Below are 17,105 nucleotides of genomic sequence, written 5' to 3' on the forward strand. Positions count from 1 at the left end.
TTGTTTGTTTTTAGCTAGCTTTATCTTCTTGGAATGCTTTATGTTTCTTTACATATAACATATGTAAAGAAACATCAGCTTTTAAAATGTTTAGTGTTTTTTTCTCAGTTTTATTCATTGTTCAATAAATATTACATTCATTTAGCATAAATTCTGCCTCATACCTTCTGGTTTTAATGGATCAGAAGTACTTTGGGTTTTCTGCAGCAGTATGGCTGCTGGACATTTCCTTCTGTCTTTTCTTGACCACAAATTTCCCCTTCGAGTTTGCTATGCTAGCTTGAAGTAGGTTGATCATTTTGACAAATGACATTTCAGTAAATTTTAATGCATGTTATGTAAAGATAATTAAAAAACAGATTATACATAAAAAAAGAAAATTATAATTGAAGATTTATTATTAGAATTTTGTTTTGGTTTACTTTGTTTATATGTTTGCATCTTTTTCCTCATCTTCTCTTCAGCTTTTTGAGGCCCCTTAGCGCCTCCTGGTGGACACCTCTTTTAAAAGCAATGTTTCAGTCTATGTCATGTTGTCAGACAGGTTCTGCTTGGTGGATTATGTAATTCTACCCGTCAGCTGGCAAAAACAACAGACATTCAGGAGGAAGAAAATGCTTTTCACAGTATTAAATATCCATATTTATATTTTTTTTAATAAACACTGATTTAAGACAGGATATTACAGTCAGTTTTGGACAGATATTTATCTATTTATTGTAACTTGTGTCCTATTTTCTCATTCTCTGCATCTTTCCAGCATATATAACAACACAATGAAACCTTTGTAGGTGTGCCTCCTGGGTGAGGTTTGGGACCCTTCATTTTTCAAAGAATTTATGATCAAACAGTAACAATGAACAGACCTTCTGCACACAGTTAGGACCCTTTAAAGTCTTTGACTAGTGACTGAAGATGAAAGCAGGAGCAGAGAAGAAACAGATTCTCCAGAAACAACAAGTTTTAAGTGAAACAAAGGAATCTGGTGGAAAACAAGCCTGATTTAGTGCTAATTAGAGACGTGAACAACAATATCTGGGATGTGGGAAAAGACAAAAATGATGACAGGAAAGGGAGCCGGAGGGACGGAGAGGGGAGGGACTTTCACAGCTTCTCTGAGAGGGTTAGAGATCTCCCACAGCTGGCATCGATCTTTTCCAGCATTCATTTGGTTTGTGGCACAAAGTGAAATAATTCAGTCAAGACGAAGCTCAAACTGAACAGTTTCAGAATCACTGCTCTGCTGCAGATGGAAGTCCGTTCTTTAGATAAAACCATGTCTCCATCTTCCAGCACAGAGCTACTCTGTAAACATGTTTCATGCTTTTTTGTCTATTTTTAATCTCTCAGGTAAACTAGTTTTTCTTTTCTCAAATTGCTATTTTAGTTGCAATATAAAAATAGAAATCTGGAATCCAACACATAAAGCTACATTTTAATTTGAGGTTTTGCTTTCTGGTAGTTTTGCACGGTTGTCAGGCTTTAGCTGAGGTCTTTGCAGAATGTCTACTCTTTCTGTCAGACATTTAAATTAAGTTGCAAAGGCTATAAACCTACAATGCCTTAAAGTATTCATACGTCTTGGTGCATAGGTTGACTTTTATTATTTACTGATATAAACATCAAACGTGGCCTGAGGAGTTGCAGTTAACTTTCATATTTTGCCTGGATTTCTGTAGATTGACACAAGTGGTGCACAATAAAATTCTTCCCTTTCTTCTTTGTAGAACAACACCTTTCACTCAATCTACTCTACTCTGCACTCCTTTTACATTTGAAAGTTTTTTCTGATCATCTAATATAGTATACTATTAAATTTAATGACTTCTTCATGTAAAAAGATGCATTGATGGTAAAATAACCAATGGTTTGTGTTATAAATTTGGTTTGCAGACATTGGGTGAGTTTTAAATGAAATTCAGGCGACTCTGTAAAAGCCTCATGAAGTTTGTTTGACGCAGTCAGGTTTTAATATTCCTGGGTTAAAAGGATGACGATATTTCCTTTACAGATTTTTTTTTCTATCTTTACCAACTTTGACAGAAGTGTCTCTGTACGCGGGTCAAAATCAAACTCATAGTTTCCCACTGACTCCATCTACGGCTCCAGCAGCCCAGACAGAGAAACTCCTGCACAGACCTGGAGGAGCAAACAGCTTCTGTGTTTCTGAGCGCTGCAGCTCTATAATTAGCTCTGTTTAGCTCTGCAGCTCTCCTCCTGACGACTGACAGTAGAAACAAACCCAGAAGAACGATGGTCCATAAATGTCAGTGAAATACAAACCTTTGCTGCTGAGTTCTGTTTATCAGAACCCAGATCGAGTTGTTTAATGTCCGCTGACCTTCAGGTCATCTATCAGGAACCTCCCTCATGTTTTCCACAGACTGATGAAACGCTCTGTCTCCTGGCCAGAGGTGGAAGCTGTCACCCTGCTTCACCTGGCAGAAAACTATTTAATCCCCAAACAATCTGTAGACAGAGCGTTGACTCCATGTTTTCCTGGAAGTGTTTTAGTTAAATTAAAAATGTATTTAAACTCACACCTGTTACAGAGTGGATCTAAAAGATGGCCTGCTACATATTTACTATCATTAGAATGACAATAAAAATGTCATTTTTTCATTATTGACACACAAACTGATATTTTCAAGCTTTTATTTCTGTTAATTATAGAAATATTTTTGCTTACAATGAAAGCACGTTTAAGATTAGAATATTAATCAAGACCAATAAAAACATTTTCATGCAGAAATATAGGCTTAATGTAGACTTAGTAAGTTTAATCTAATCTTCAAATTGTAGCACATAGTAGATTTAATTTATGTAATAACTGTATCTCACACCATACTGTTATGACATAGTGATAGTTTTATTTAATATAAAAGTTACATACGGCTCCAATAAGTGTTTATATCTCTGCTCACATTTTTCACTTTTTGTTGCAGTATTTTAGCTTTTTTTTCTTTTGCTCTTTTTTGTGCACAGATATTCAAATTAAAATCATGTAATTTTTATTTTACCTTACTCAGTTGCACATTGCTTTTGATCTCAATATTTTATTTTTAATTACTGTACACTTTGTTTTATACTTTAACTTTGTCCTTACTGTACATTCTGTATTTATTTTTCTTTTTTTAATCTTGGTTTGATTCTACATGTTTCCATTGTCCGTAACTTTCTACTGGGACTGAATTTCCACATTGTGGGAAAATAAATTATATTTCTATTCTATTCTATTCTATTCTATTCTATTCTATTCTACAAGCTCTATTTAAGGAAAATGAACCCGTGCATGATGCAGCCACAGCCTTGCTTCACTATGGGTGTTATGTTCTTTTGATGATATGGAGGCTTGACTTTGTGCCAAAAGTGATTTTTTTGTCAAAAAATCTGTTTTGCCTCCATCAGATTTGCCAAAGTTATGAAGCATCTGATTAACTTGCATCTCTTTGCTGTTGTTTGAACTCATGAACTCTGCAGTTGTTTACAAATGTCTCCCAGCTTGTGTCCATCTCCATTTCTCCTTCAATCTTCTCTGAGCCCAGTAACTTTTTATGCTGCGGAGACAAAATTACCTGCTGCAATCGGTCCTTGTTTCTAAGCAGAGCTTGATGGGGTTTTTATTGCCTTTTTTATTCATCACCGCTTATAAAACAAAGAGGTGAGTGTGTAATACTTGAGCCTGCTTGCATAATCTTTTTTCTAATCCTCTATGGGGATTAGAAAAATAATCAACAAAAACATCCAAAACTTCTGCTCCTCATTCTTCATTATCAAAGTTAACAATTAAAGGCCTAGAATGATTGTTGCTTTAATGCTCAAGATGAGTGGATATGAACAGGTTGCAACTGGACATGTCACATCTTTTCAGTTCATGAAGAAGTGACGCTAAAATGACAACAGTGGCAAAAATAGCAGCTCAGGAAGTGACAGTGTGAATGTGTCTGCAGCTCATGAGCAGAACAGAAAGACGAGCAGATCTGGTTTGTAATCCTGCTGTTGGCTGCAGGATTCTCGCTTTTTAAACAACCTCTTTCGGTGTAACATCTGGTTTTAAGGATCTCAGCTTGTAGCTAAACAATTGGGTGGCTGTGAAGTTTTGGTTGCTTCTGCTCAGGACATCTCGTCACTGGTCTCTTTCTTGCTGGTCCTAACTGGGCTGCTTGAAGCTCCCAGTAAAGAACTCAGGTTGGGAAATTGAGTTCTTACCTGCCACTGAGCTGAGTTAAAGCTCAGTGGAACCAGCTGAGCTGTAACTCAGCTGGTTCCACTTAGTCCTGCGTGGGGAGGTGACTGTGGTCTGGCTTCAAGCCTTTGTTATTGGTGAAAAGGCGCCTCCTTGTGGTTAAAACCTGCAGTCGCCTTATTGCATCGTTTAACCGCTCTGCTAATTACTGTTGGCACATGAGAGAAGGTGTCCTTGACCCTGATGCTGGCGTCCATGTTGTGATGAAATGGGAAACTCCAGGGTGTGGAGTTTGTTTTCCTTCCGTCTGGAAAAGCCCAAATACAGAAGCAGGATCTGATATTTACAGATAAATGCTGCAGTTAAACGCCAGCATGATTTAAATGATGCTACATCAATGAAAGCATCTAGAAATGAAACCTGGCAGAACAGGGAGCAAAGTTTTTCTTGCACCAAGCGAAGAGTTAAAAACATATACAAAGATCTACTTTAGAAAACTACAGCAGAAAGTGACATTTTAGGCTCATAAAGTTTCTAGAAGATTTATTAAAAGCACACAAATCGAAGAATAATGTCTGCCATCATAATAAAAAGAAACACGAGAAGTTCGTGAAATTGGCACCTAAACATAAAGCATCAAACAAAGAGTGAATTATGTTGTCTTTAAGCTCTGGTGACGGCTCCGTCATGCTGTGGGCCCGTTTCTTTAAGATACAGAGACATTTTAAATAAAATCCAGTGGAAGTGAGTTGTCATCACATGAGAGGATCCACAGAGAATTGTTCACCAGAGATAAAATCCACCTGGGTAAAAAGTCATTTCGGTCTCAGTCTCACCTGTTTGAGAGCATCAGTGAGATCTGGAGAAGTTCTGCAAAGATAAATAATCAAAATTCCCTCTTCCCAGAACAGTTACCGTAATAAATGAAAAGATGCACCAAACATGTCCAGCTGCAGCCTGTCACTGTTACACATCCAGCCTAATTGAAACTTTGATTTAAACTCATGATGTTAGTTCATGATGACATGAAAAGATGAACCTGTGAAACCTGCCTGGCCTTCCTGTCCCAGTGTTCATGTTTCAGTCTCTGCAGCGTGGGAATGCCCTCCTCCGCTCCTCCGAGCGTCACGCTGCTCATTTCGTTGATGATTCTCCATCTCCATGTTTCCTGCCTGGAGGAAATGACACAGGAAAATGAATCACTGCTTCCTCTGTCCCACATAAGCGTCTTTGTGTTGTAAACTTTGTTTGAGCAATGCCTTCGGTTCGTTTGCTCCCATTCCCCGTCTCCTCTTCTCCTCCGTCAGTCAAAGCTCCTCGTTCTGTCCGTTTTCAGCTGATTGACACCTTTGCGCTGGAGATCGGGGAGCTGAAGAAGGAGATGGTCCAAACGGCGCCGGCTCTGGACAAGGAGCCACTGGAGATACAAGGGTAGGACTGATCCTGTCATCCTGATGGCATGTGAAAGGTTATGCTTGGTTTATTTTATTATTGTGATCACATTTTGACAATTTAACAGGGCTCTAATGAAACATGAGTGAATAAAGTTTAGCAGTTTCTCAAAAGTTTCCTCCTGCAGTCAGAAACTTCTTTTCATCTAAAGTTAACTCAGTTAATTATTGAAGCAATGCAGCATGAAAACAAACTTTAATGTGACAAGTTATTGTTTTCAGTCCCACAATATCTCTTTTAAAAATATAACTTTATTTCAACCTGATTCTTTAAGTGACAGATGTTTAAATTTAACTATTGAGTTAGTTATAAAATTAAAACGTAGAAACAGAATAGTAACAGATTGAATGAGAATTTGTCAAACAGAGATAATATGGAGGGAAAACCTGAGGTGAAGGAAGAGAAGTTTATTGGTATAGTTTGTGCAAAAACTCTCCTGTCTAATAACAGGACAGAAATCATTCAGTTAAAGGAAGAAATTACAGTAAATGTTAGTTTGTGCTGTTTAATGCCACCAATGTTTCCATTTTAATTTAATATTTTTGTAGTTTTGATGGTTTTTCTGCAGCTTATCTTGAATATTTATATTGTTCTAACCGTTCTGGAGAAGAGGGCCTGCTGTGTAACCTCAGATTCAGGGGTTCAGGGCGGGTTTCTTCCTGGTCCTGGACACTGGACCGGCTCTGGACCCTCAGCAGGGTCCTGCAGGGTTCATGGGAGTTCAACCTGTCCAAGTGTTGGGCGAACTGGAGTACCAGGTCCTTGATATGTCAGTTTACCATACGACCAGTGTTAGAGCATCATGGCTTGAGAAAATACATTTTGAACTCAAGGTGTTGGTACTGTCCACCAGGTCCACTCATCCCTTGTTGCATCCATTTTGTAGTCTGGACTAAACATCTCTCTCTCTCTCTCTCTGCTGACCTTGGTGTCAGGTTTGACTCTCATCTCACATCTCTCTTGTCTTTCATTTCAAAAATATTTTAGGTCTCTGTGAATTGTCCATGTCTTGATGCTGAAAAATTGTTCCATGCATTCATTTCCTCCAGGCTAACCTGCTTTAACTCATTCTGGTGGTATTTGAAACAACAGCCATCAGTATGTTCATGAAGTGCCTCTAGATGACTCACAAAAACTAAAAAACATGATTGTATTACGGCTCAACTTCACTGCCTTCCTGCCAGAAGGAATTAAAGATCTGTATTTCTGCTCACCGACTCGTCTACAGCAGATAACTCCTCATTCTTCAAATCGTTCTCTGCGCTCTCATCCTTCTGTTTCTTGTTTTGCTTTTTATAGTTACAGTGTTCATCATAATTTGAAACAAATCGTCATCTTTAAGCAACAAAAACTCTGACTAAATGTCTACAAACTATTACAAAAAAATAATTTCCAAAATGAAATGTTTTGAAATGAAAGATTGTGTTTCATGGATGACGAAGGGACACATGACTGAAATGTTGGGTAATTATTTTGAGGACCGTCCCACTTTCCTCACTGCCACATCGTGTCGAGCGTTCACGTCTGCCGGTTTCCTGCATGGATTTTTGTTTTCTGGAGAAACTTTCTCACTTCTCTAAAGTTTTGATCTCCACTTTCTCTGGACGCCGTCACGTTGTGGAGTTCTTTTAGACTCCAAACCTGATGTATGTTTCAGTTTACGTTGGTGAGACGGGACATTAGTGACTCCAGCTCACGGATGACGTTGCTTCGCCTACGAGTTTGTTTGCAATATTTGTTTTGTTTGTGCCAGCTGATGTCAAAGCTGCTTTGGGCCGGCTGCTTTTCCCTCGTCTGCAGGCTGCAGGGCGGTGCTTTTCTGCAGCCGCTGCGCTGCAGGGGGTCCGTGGGGGAATGGGACTCTGGTTACGACTCGCTGCGGAGGAGGATGAGCGTGTTGGAGCGGCTGACTCAGACTCATCAGGTCTGGCTGCTGCTGGCGGTCAGCGAAGACGAGGCCTCCGACATTCTGCTCAAACAGCCGCCAGGGGTGAGAGGTCAACATCAAGCATGACTCTTTCACCGTTATCAAGGAGGATTTTATGGCTTACGGTGTTTTCTTTTACGGAGCAGGTGTTTCTGGTCAGGAAGGTTCTGCAGAGGAAGGTTCTGTCCGTGCGTCTGGATAAGGATCAGTCAGAAAATCCCATCAGCCACTTCAATGTCAGAGAGAGTCAGTACTGTAAGTCGCTTCTCTTTGCTCCATTAAGAAAGAAACTGAGATCTGCAAACAGAAAAATGTTTCATCGTTTTTATTCTTCACCTCAGTCCTCAGTTCATAGTGAGTCAGTCGCTCATGCCACTTCCTGTCCGCCTCTGCATTAGAGTTCAGAAATAATCACACAAAAGAGAGAAATGAAAGCGAGTTCACAGGCTGTTTGGTCAACACGTCTTGAGTTAAAACCGTAACACGTTATTCAGGGCTTTCTTAATAAAATTGTCTAAATAACAGCGTGAACAGTTTTATATCAGCTCAAATGCACCTGACTCATTTTGTTTCTGATTTGAATTGTTTTTACAGTAAAATCTGAGTCAGGTTTTGCATTTTATCTGAAACTCATGTTATTAAATAAAGTAACTCTTCAGTGTTTCCAGCTAGTGACAACATAGCAGAGAGCAGGTAGGAGGAGACTTTGACCTTCACATTGAGGTCAACAGATCCTCACTCAGCCTCTGCTGTCATCAACTCCACATTTACGTTGTATTCAAAAAATACAATTAAGAGCTTTAAAAAAATCATCACCTGGGAGTTTTCCACATTTTCCTCCAGGAAAACTACACTGAAGAATATTTTTTATTTTATTTTATTTTCTGTGACAAAACAATGAAGAAAAACAAAAGGAAGGAAAACAATGGGAGGTTTAGTAATTTAACAAAGAAATCTGCAAAGTGTGGCTTGCATTTGTATTCAGCCCAAAGTCAGTTAGCTCAAACTGGGTGTTTCATTTAGCTGTGATCATTTTCAAAGTCAAAATTCAAAAATACTTTATTAATCTCAAAGGGAAATTAAATGTTGTTGTAACTCATTAATTCAGATTCTTTGAAGAGTTTTTGAAGATGGTGACTCATCCATATTCTGACGTATTTCTGTTGCAAAGGCCCGACGTCTAAGAATAGCTTACAATATTCAACAGGGTTGAGGTCGTGCTATTCAGGAAGCTTGGTGTGAGCCTTCCAGAAGCGCTCTGCTGAGTGTTTGGGACACTAATCTCACTGAAACACTCAGCTGTGTCCAGGTTTCAACCGTCTGACCCAAACCCGCTCAGATAAATCAACAGACTCTGTGTCTCTCAAAATGTTTTGTTGTCCTCATTACTGTCTTCAGTCAGAGGCTCCTTCAGAACCACTGTAAAACAGACTGCTACATGATATTCTAATTTAACTGCTCTCCCAGTGTGGTAGAGTTATCGGCTTTTGGTTTTAGGCTCCATAAACATTTGGTTCTGATCAGATTTCTGTCATGAAGGTAATTCTGGACATTTTTCTTCAACTCGTCTGCGTTTTGTTTGCTTGCAGCCTTTTCCATGGAAGGATCTGGGATCAGTTTTGCAGATCTCTTCCACCTAGTGGCCTTCTACTGTGTCAGCAGGTAAACAACTATTTTCACTGGCTTCACTGAAGTTGAGACATTTTATAAGAGGACGGAAAAGTTATGAGTAAAAATAATGTTTGCAAAGTCAGCAGTTTCTTTAACGCTCATAAGAATAAGAGAAAAACAAAACAGGCATTAAAAGATGCAACAGGAAAAATGGTAAACATGCACCTTGTTTATAATAAAATAAAATCTAGTGAATATCATAAATGCTCAGAGCAGTGGTGAATTGTTTGGAAAAAGTCCCAACATATTTAGAGTTTCACATCTGTCTGCGTAATGGAAACAAAGAGTCGGTAAAGTTCAGGAGTGTTTTCACTTCTCAGTGTGTGGGTCGGCTCTCTGGGTGTTTTTACCAACAAACTGGTGGGATCAACACTTTTTTTATTACCGGATTTCCGTGTCATTTAAGGACTGTGGGCTGTAATTAGGTCAAAAACATGCTGTATTTCCTGTTCTGTTTGTGTTTCTTTCACAGCATATTTGCTCATTTTGAATTATTAATGAATTTATTTTTATTTTAAGAGACATCCTGCCGTTCACGCTCAAACTTCCTGAGGCCATTTCATCTGCAAAGACGCAGAAGGAGCTGGAGGAGGTGGCTCAGCTCGGTGCAGGTAATCCCATCTGCAACCAGCTAACGCCCAACACGCTGCGGTGGTTTCCTGCCCAGATGGACGTCATACTCAGACCACACATAAACCTGCTAAAAAACACAAAAACAACAAACAAAACAAAAATACTCATTTAGCTTCAGTTTGATTCTGATTTAAAGACAAGATATGATCCAGAATGAGGGGAAAATCCCATCATATCTTCATCAGGTCTTTTCAGGCAGGTGTGTAGTTATTATTTGTTTTCTAAAAGCAGAAAAGAAATGACAAAATTCAGAATTTCAGCTTATAAGTCATAAAATTAGACCCTTTCCATTTATCAGCTGAAACAGCCTGTCTACCAGAGCAGACAGCTTATTTAAGTTGATCTTCCAGGTTACTAATCTTTGACGTAAGTCTTTGTCTCGTTCCCCGGTTGGTCCACTTCCTGCTTCCCTCTTGTTGTAAACAAATGGAAGCCATATAAGTTTATGTCTGTTGTAGTAAATTATTGTCATGGACTATCAGTATCCAAATGTGAATGAAATCACAGATCAGTTTAATAACATACTTTGAAAACTTTAGTATCAAACAGTTTTCACTTTTGTTTTGGTTCTGATTCTGGGTCAGATTCCCACAGGATGATCACATGAGTAAAATTACCCAGAGTTTCATACTAGTCTAACATATTAACTCACCTTGTCTTAGGTAAAAGTACAGAACATACACAAATGTAGTAATTTTCTAGTTTTTATGTATGCAGGCTGTACATTGTTTTATAGCTCTTTGTCATTCTGGTATTTATGAAATAACACAATCTTGTTTTTAGTGGTTTATTGATGATCTTCTCTGATAGCCTGAAGTTCAGAGCTTTACGGTAACACCGGCTGTAGTTTTAAAATCAAAGAATGAAAGATGGCACTTCTGTAGCTCCTCATCATATCTGATATCTTCATCCAGCAGAGCAGCAAGTCTTCATCAGCAAATTTCTCTGTCATTCTGCTAAAAGGACCTTTTATACAATAAAGGAACAATATGACACATGGTACATTAGTAATGATCACCACATCAGTATTTATATTTATTTGAACTAAAAATAGATGCCATTTAAGTTTTTAATAAATGTTTCTCAAAGCATTTGTGACTTTGCTGCATCTGCTGAGTCATTTCAGCTCAGCTTGCTGGACGAACGCCTCACATTACGCCTCGGTGCTGTAGGAAGGGCTGTGATGAGTGGAAAGCTACAACATGTTGTTTAGACACAAATAGCATCACAACAGGCATGACGACCCGACATGAGGAGCTGCTTGACTGCATTGCTCTGGGTGCATGTGGGTGTGAGCGTGCACAGTCTGCATTTTTATCTGCTTCAGCACTGGAAGTCCTCTGTTTACAGACCAGAGGAGGCTCAGTTGAACTCTGCTGAGTTCTCACTGATCACTCTGCACATTATTTACCGCTCTCCGGGTCACGGTGAGTGCTGTTCTAGTGGCTTTGGGTCTGCTGGGAATACTCCTTTCATAGTTTGAATGATTTGTACACTGTAAACAAAGAAATCTTGTGAGTTTTTGATTTTGAACCTAAATGTGTGAGTTTGAGAAAGATTAATGTACAGCAGTAAGTTGAGTTAACTTTTTATTAATCATATCTCCAAACGAGGATTTTTAAGTTAGAACTGTAAAGTAACTGAGAAGAAAGAGGCGGGAGTGGGAACTGTTTGCACCATGAGTGAGATGGAAGTTGGAACTTTGACTTGTCTTTGTGTTTTAAGGCAAATATTCATTTTAAAGCAACTGTCAGTTTGCAATAGTTGAGTGCAATATCTCATCAAATTGCTTAAACTCTGTTAAAATAAATGCTTTTGAGCAGAATTCATTGTGATGTTAAATGAAATGCATCATCAGATATTTTGTTCATGCCTGTTGCCATGATGGTTGCCCTTTGTTTAGAAGTTTTAAAGACAAAATGTCCTGCAGAGCTTCTGTATTTCTCTCTGGATGTAATCTCCAGAACCACAGGTCTAACGTTTTAGCCTCTTCATTCAGTCAGTCTCACGCTGCGTTTCTCCTGGCGTCCCTAATAGAAATAGCATATAGATGCTTCACTGTTGGATCTAAACAGGACTTGTCTAAGCGTTCAAGTTTTCTTCTCTGGATAAATGATCTTCCAGATTTCAAGTCTGAAAGTCTTGACCTGCAGCAGATGTTGGTTAAGCTCTGCGCTGGAGGCTTCGTGCTTCTGCAGTAGATCCTGCTGCTTGCTGTTCTTGGTGACCTAGAAAACTGGTCATTCAGGTACAATATTTTTAGCAGCAGTCAAAATGGCATCAAAGACAGAAACTTTGACGCCCTTTTCACGCAGAACGATGACAGCAGCTTGCTTTTCTGACATGGGAAGTGTTTTCTGGAACTGCGCCGCTCCTGGTGGCAGCATGCTGGAGCAGCTCTGTTACCTTAACTCTCATTTCTTTTTTATCTAAACTTTCGTTCATCACATTTCTGGTTGAGGCGTCGAATGTTTGGACAGTTTTTTTCTGGTCCTGGATGCTGTGTAGCTGGAAAGATTTTTGGTCTTACATTTTTTACTTTCAGACAGTTGATGCGTAACCATGGAAACATTTATTTTTTATCACTGCTCTAAGTGAGAAACAATAGTGCACCGATTCATACTGGCTCACTTAAATCCCTGGTTTTTACATCTGTTAGCAGCTAATTAGCATCTAAAACATTGAAACTATCCTTGAACTTTGACCCCAAATCCCAGGGGGTTTGAAAAAGAGGCTTCCTGGATGAAGAGCAGGAACAGAGTAGAGAGTTCAAGCCATCCCTTCCATCCATCGTAACTGATCTCATCCCCTCCTCCAACATCTTTCTAACCATAGAGTCAAACAGAGACTTAAACAGGAGCGGCAAAAGCAAATGAGGTGGATTAGCAGAGCTTGCCTAGTCAGATCTTGACACGTGACAAAAATGATTCTCAGACATTGGAGAAGACAAATACGAGTCTTATTAGACCATGAACTCATCAGGAAAACAGCAGAGAAATGTTCATTTCCATTTGATTTATTTGAGTTGTAATCCTCCATTTTTGAAAAATACCTGCAGTTGAAACATCTGGTTTAAACATAAATTGTCTTTTTAATCTATGCGATGCAAAAAAAATCTAATATTGTTGAGTGGAAACTTTATTTTGAAAGAAAAGTGTAACAATCTGAAGTTGGCAAAACACAACATTTATATCTCTGCTGGTCCTTTTAGAGCAACAAAAACATATTTCATGTTTCTTGATTTATTTCCAGACGGAACAAAAGTTGAATCTAACTGTCCATATAAAGTTTTTTGTTTTAACATTTTCTTCTGTTTTCAAGAATCAAATTTCTCCGTTAGAAGACGGTGAGGGCTGATCTCATCTCCGACTAAAGAATCAACAGTCTGGTTATTTTTTCACTTAGAGAAAAGTGGATTCTTGTGTGCGGTGTTTAGTTTGTCTCTCACGGTCAGCTGCTCACATCCACCCGTGAAAATACCGCAGGCTCATGTTTACACTGCGGGCAGGAAGGCATCATCAGACAGCTGGAGAAATGTGAGAGTGGATGGCTCCATTTTTAGACGGCAGCATTAGTCCCTGCTGGGTCCACGCCTCTCTCTGGTGTCATTACAGCCCTGGGAATTAGAAGCTTAAGCCTAAATACAGAATAACTGCCCTTTTCAAACAGATTACTCCAGCATGTGTTCATACAGAGGGCAATGAAGCCATAAACTCAGTGAAACACCCAGAAAGGGATCCTGAAAGTTGAGTGACGCGGATCAGGAAGCGGGGAGTGGTGGAACTGGAACTGCTCTTTTATTGGCCTCCCTCTCTGTTATTAGCGGGTAACTCCCTCTTTACTGGATCTGTGTCGGCATTCAGTCAATCAGAGCCAGCACTCTCACCGGGTTTCTGCTCCAGGCAGAGGAAAGGCTCCGAAGCAGAAACACACGGCAGACTCAACAGCTGGAGGAAACTAATGAGTTTTTTTTTGAAAAGTTGTAGAAAATCCAGCAGAGGTTTTTGTTCTTTAGGAATTTCTGATTGAGGTACCAGTTTTTTTCTCTGTTTGTTTTCCCTGCAGTGATTCATCTGGTTTTCCTTCATGCTTCGTGTCTCGGTGTTTTCCAGGTTTCTGGGACTCTGCGCTGTGCAGCCAGCGGCGCTGCTCGACCCCCCCTTGCCACCGCCTGAGCCGGACCCTCAGCCCCCAGCGCACCAAACGGACCGCTGAGGTGGAGGAGTCGCACCAGAGCGCACCTCCCACCTTACAGCCGCACACAGCCCCTCCCGCCGGCTTCCAGGACGCCGCCCTCCCCACTGGACCGCTGTGCTTTGTGACGCCCCTGTTCCTCCAGACCCACAGCCGCGACCCCGACCCCCCAGAAAAAGTTGCCGACTCGCCGCCGCTGAGCAGCAGCAGGTGCGCCAAGCCGGACCTGGATCGGACCAAGCTGAACGGTAAACCGCGCTCCCCGCCTCCTCGCCCCCCTCCCCCCCGCTCAGCACCGAGCAGGAGGCCCGCTCCGCCGCCGCCCGGACCTCCTCCGGCAGTTTCCAGAACCAAGAGCATGCCGGTCGCCGCCAAGGGGCAGCAGCCGTCCAGCAGGAGACCCGCACCGGCACCGCCAGCACTGGGCGGCAGAACCAGCAGCTCAACCAAAAGTACCTCCTCACCAAACCGACCGCCTCCTCGACCCAAAATGCCCGATCTGGAGGCTCACCGCTGCCACATCGCTCTGGATGATGAAACCATCGCCAAGGCTCTGTCCCGCGCTAACCTCCCCACCTGCCAGCCCCCACCTGTTGCTGAGGAGCCGTCACGGAGCCTGTCCGGTCCTGATGAGAGGGGCCGGCAGCGGTTCAGCGACATGAGCATGTCGACGTCGTCCTCGGACTCCCTGGAGTACTCCCGGTCTCCCGGGTTCTCCCTGGGCCTGGCGCCCAGCCCGCCTCAGCACCCGGCGGAGGACACCAGCGAGGATGACGAGGACGCGGAGGAGGAAGAGGAGGAGGACTACGGCGTCGGAATGGAAGGGGATCTGGAGTCGCGCCTCCGTCCGATCCTCAAAGCCCGCAGGCGACGTGTCGGCGTGAGCCTGGGCGGCAGCTCCTTCGTTCTGCCCCGCTCCCTGAAGGGACGCTTCAGCAAGGTGGGCGGGATGCTCAGCTCCCTGATCACGCCGGAGAAACGGGCCGTGAAGCGGATCGCCGAGCTGTCCCGCGACAAGAGCTCGTACTTCGGCTCGCTGGTTCAGGACTACATCAACTTTGTTCAGGAGAACCGCAGCTGCCACACGTCGGGGATGGACTTCCTGCAGACCGTGAGGCAGTTCATGACCCAGATGAAGGCTTACCTGCGGCAGAGCTCTGAGCTCGACCTGCCCTTAGAGTCCCTCATACCCGAAGACCAGATTGGTGAGTCTACCATCTTCTGACTGCTTCTAGGAATGCGCGATATATCGGCACTTAATCGGTATCGGCCGATATTAGTAATTTTTACAAATATTTTGTATCACTCTGATGATTAAAACTGGGCCGATACTAACTACAGATATTTATTCGGAGAGGGAGACGGTTGGTCGTTTGGTATTTGTTTCATGATGTGACAGAGTTCATAAAACAGCAGTGCAGCGGAAGCAGTGGTGAATCAGCAGTTCAATGTTAGTGAAATATGTATGTATGATATATAGAATATCAGTAATCAGCCATAGTAGCAATATTTACTCTGTTAGCTGAATTTGACTTTTCGTACTATCCTATCTGTGAAAACACCGTTTTTCTTGTTTCCATTCTTCCTCATGGGGAAGTAAAGCTGAGGGTAGCTTCTGTGGAGAAACTCGTCAGAATGATGTCACTCTTTAATAGCCAGAGCGATTTAAGCTTCCTATGCTGAGAATCAAAGATCTACTGTCAGTTTCCATCTTAGTCCTCAACACTCCTGGCGTTTGGTTACAGAAAGGCCAGCCTACAAGTTATTTCTGATCGGAGGTTGTTGGTGTAAGTTTATTTTCATTTTGAACAGTTAACCTTTGATTTCCTTTATGTCACATAAGATCTGGTCTTGTAACCAATAGAAATTAGAAACCAAATATTTGGATTTCACTTCAAGGATAATTCATTGCCAGTTGATTTGGATACCATCCATTCATCCACTTGGTCCTTCCCTGCTCACATGGCCCATCTCTGAAAATCCTAATGATCTGATGGTTGGTTTATAAAACTCTTCATCTCAGCCAGTTCCAGTTTCTCATCCGAAGTTCCAACCTTTGGACTGAGCAGATCAGAAAATGCAGGAGTGATTTCATAGTGAAAATCTAAAATATTTGAAAGAAGATGCAGAAACCAATCAATGAACACCATTCATTTTCATGGTGCTGATTGGCTGTAGATATTAGCTTCCACAGTTGTGCTAAGACAGTTTCCACTGAACTAATTCATTCACAACGAAAGACTGTCCATTCAGAGAGACTGTTTGTGTCTGCAGCAACATGTTAGATTTGCTTTTTATTTTTATTTTGCTATTTTGACGTAATCAAATCTATAGAAAAAACTGCTCAATTTAGATCAATTTGCTACTAGATCCTACTAGAGTAACAATATAAGTGGCTGATATTAGCTGGTTGCTTAGTCAGGCTATCTGCTCCAGTAGCTAGTCTGCAGTTTGCAGCTTTACAGAGATGCTGTTTGCAGTTTCAACACAGCATTAATTTGATAACTTGCCTGTTTTTGTGAGCAGAGAAAGTACTAAGCAGCTGCTGCACACTGCCACCCAGCAGCAGAAGCCCCACATCAAGGCCAGAAAACACAAACAAAGAGCAAGAAACGTTTTCTAACTCAAGGCACTGCTGGTTTCTTTTTCATCTGCTATTGTGGCTCAGTTCACATTCATTTTGCATGAATAATGTAAGCTGGTGTGGTTGCACACATCTCACATCCCTTGTTCATTGTAAACAATAACAGCCAGGCCTTGTTCTCAGACGGAGAAGTGATCTGTCCTTTCGGTGCTAGCAGGCCACAGATAGTAAAGCTTGTCACGCTGGCAGACGTTCCTCAAAGCCTGGAGTTGACTTTGAGGTTTCTGTTGACATCAGATGGAAACCTGTCAGCTCTTATTTGGTTCTTTTAGATAAGCCAGAATCTGCTGGTTGTTTTCATGCTTGTATTCCATGCAGCTGGCAGCAAAAAGCACCTTATCCCATTTTAGGGAAGTCTGAACAGCTTGCAGGTCTGATAAACACCACTTACAAACACT

General features: G+C 41.3%; 1 protein-coding gene across 4 annotated transcripts in view; it reads left to right on the forward strand.

Moving 5' to 3' along the window:
* The window catches only part of LOC114145113 (ras and Rab interactor 2), a 36,829-nt gene that overhangs the window by 9,135 nt on the left and 10,589 nt on the right, over nt 1–17,105 (forward strand). For 3 of the 4 annotated variants that reach the window (XM_028018507.1, XM_028018509.1, XM_028018508.1), the window contains exons 3-8: nt 5,523–5,617; nt 7,439–7,628; nt 7,712–7,820; nt 9,155–9,227; nt 9,756–9,847; nt 13,982–15,268. In XM_028018507.1, the coding sequence (XP_027874308.1) occupies nt 5,523–5,617; nt 7,439–7,628; nt 7,712–7,820; nt 9,155–9,227; nt 9,756–9,847; nt 13,982–15,268 (1,846 nt within the window). Of the gene's footprint in view, nt 1–5,522; nt 5,618–7,438; nt 7,629–7,711; nt 7,821–9,154; nt 9,228–9,755; nt 9,848–11,103; nt 11,297–13,981; nt 15,269–17,105 lie in introns of those variants that run through there. The other variant, XM_028018510.1, reaches the window with a different exon arrangement.

The sequence above is a fragment of the Xiphophorus couchianus genome, chromosome 5 (assembly GCF_001444195.1).
Source record: "Xiphophorus couchianus chromosome 5, X_couchianus-1.0, whole genome shotgun sequence".
NCBI lineage: Eukaryota > Metazoa > Chordata > Actinopteri > Cyprinodontiformes > Poeciliidae > Xiphophorus > Xiphophorus couchianus.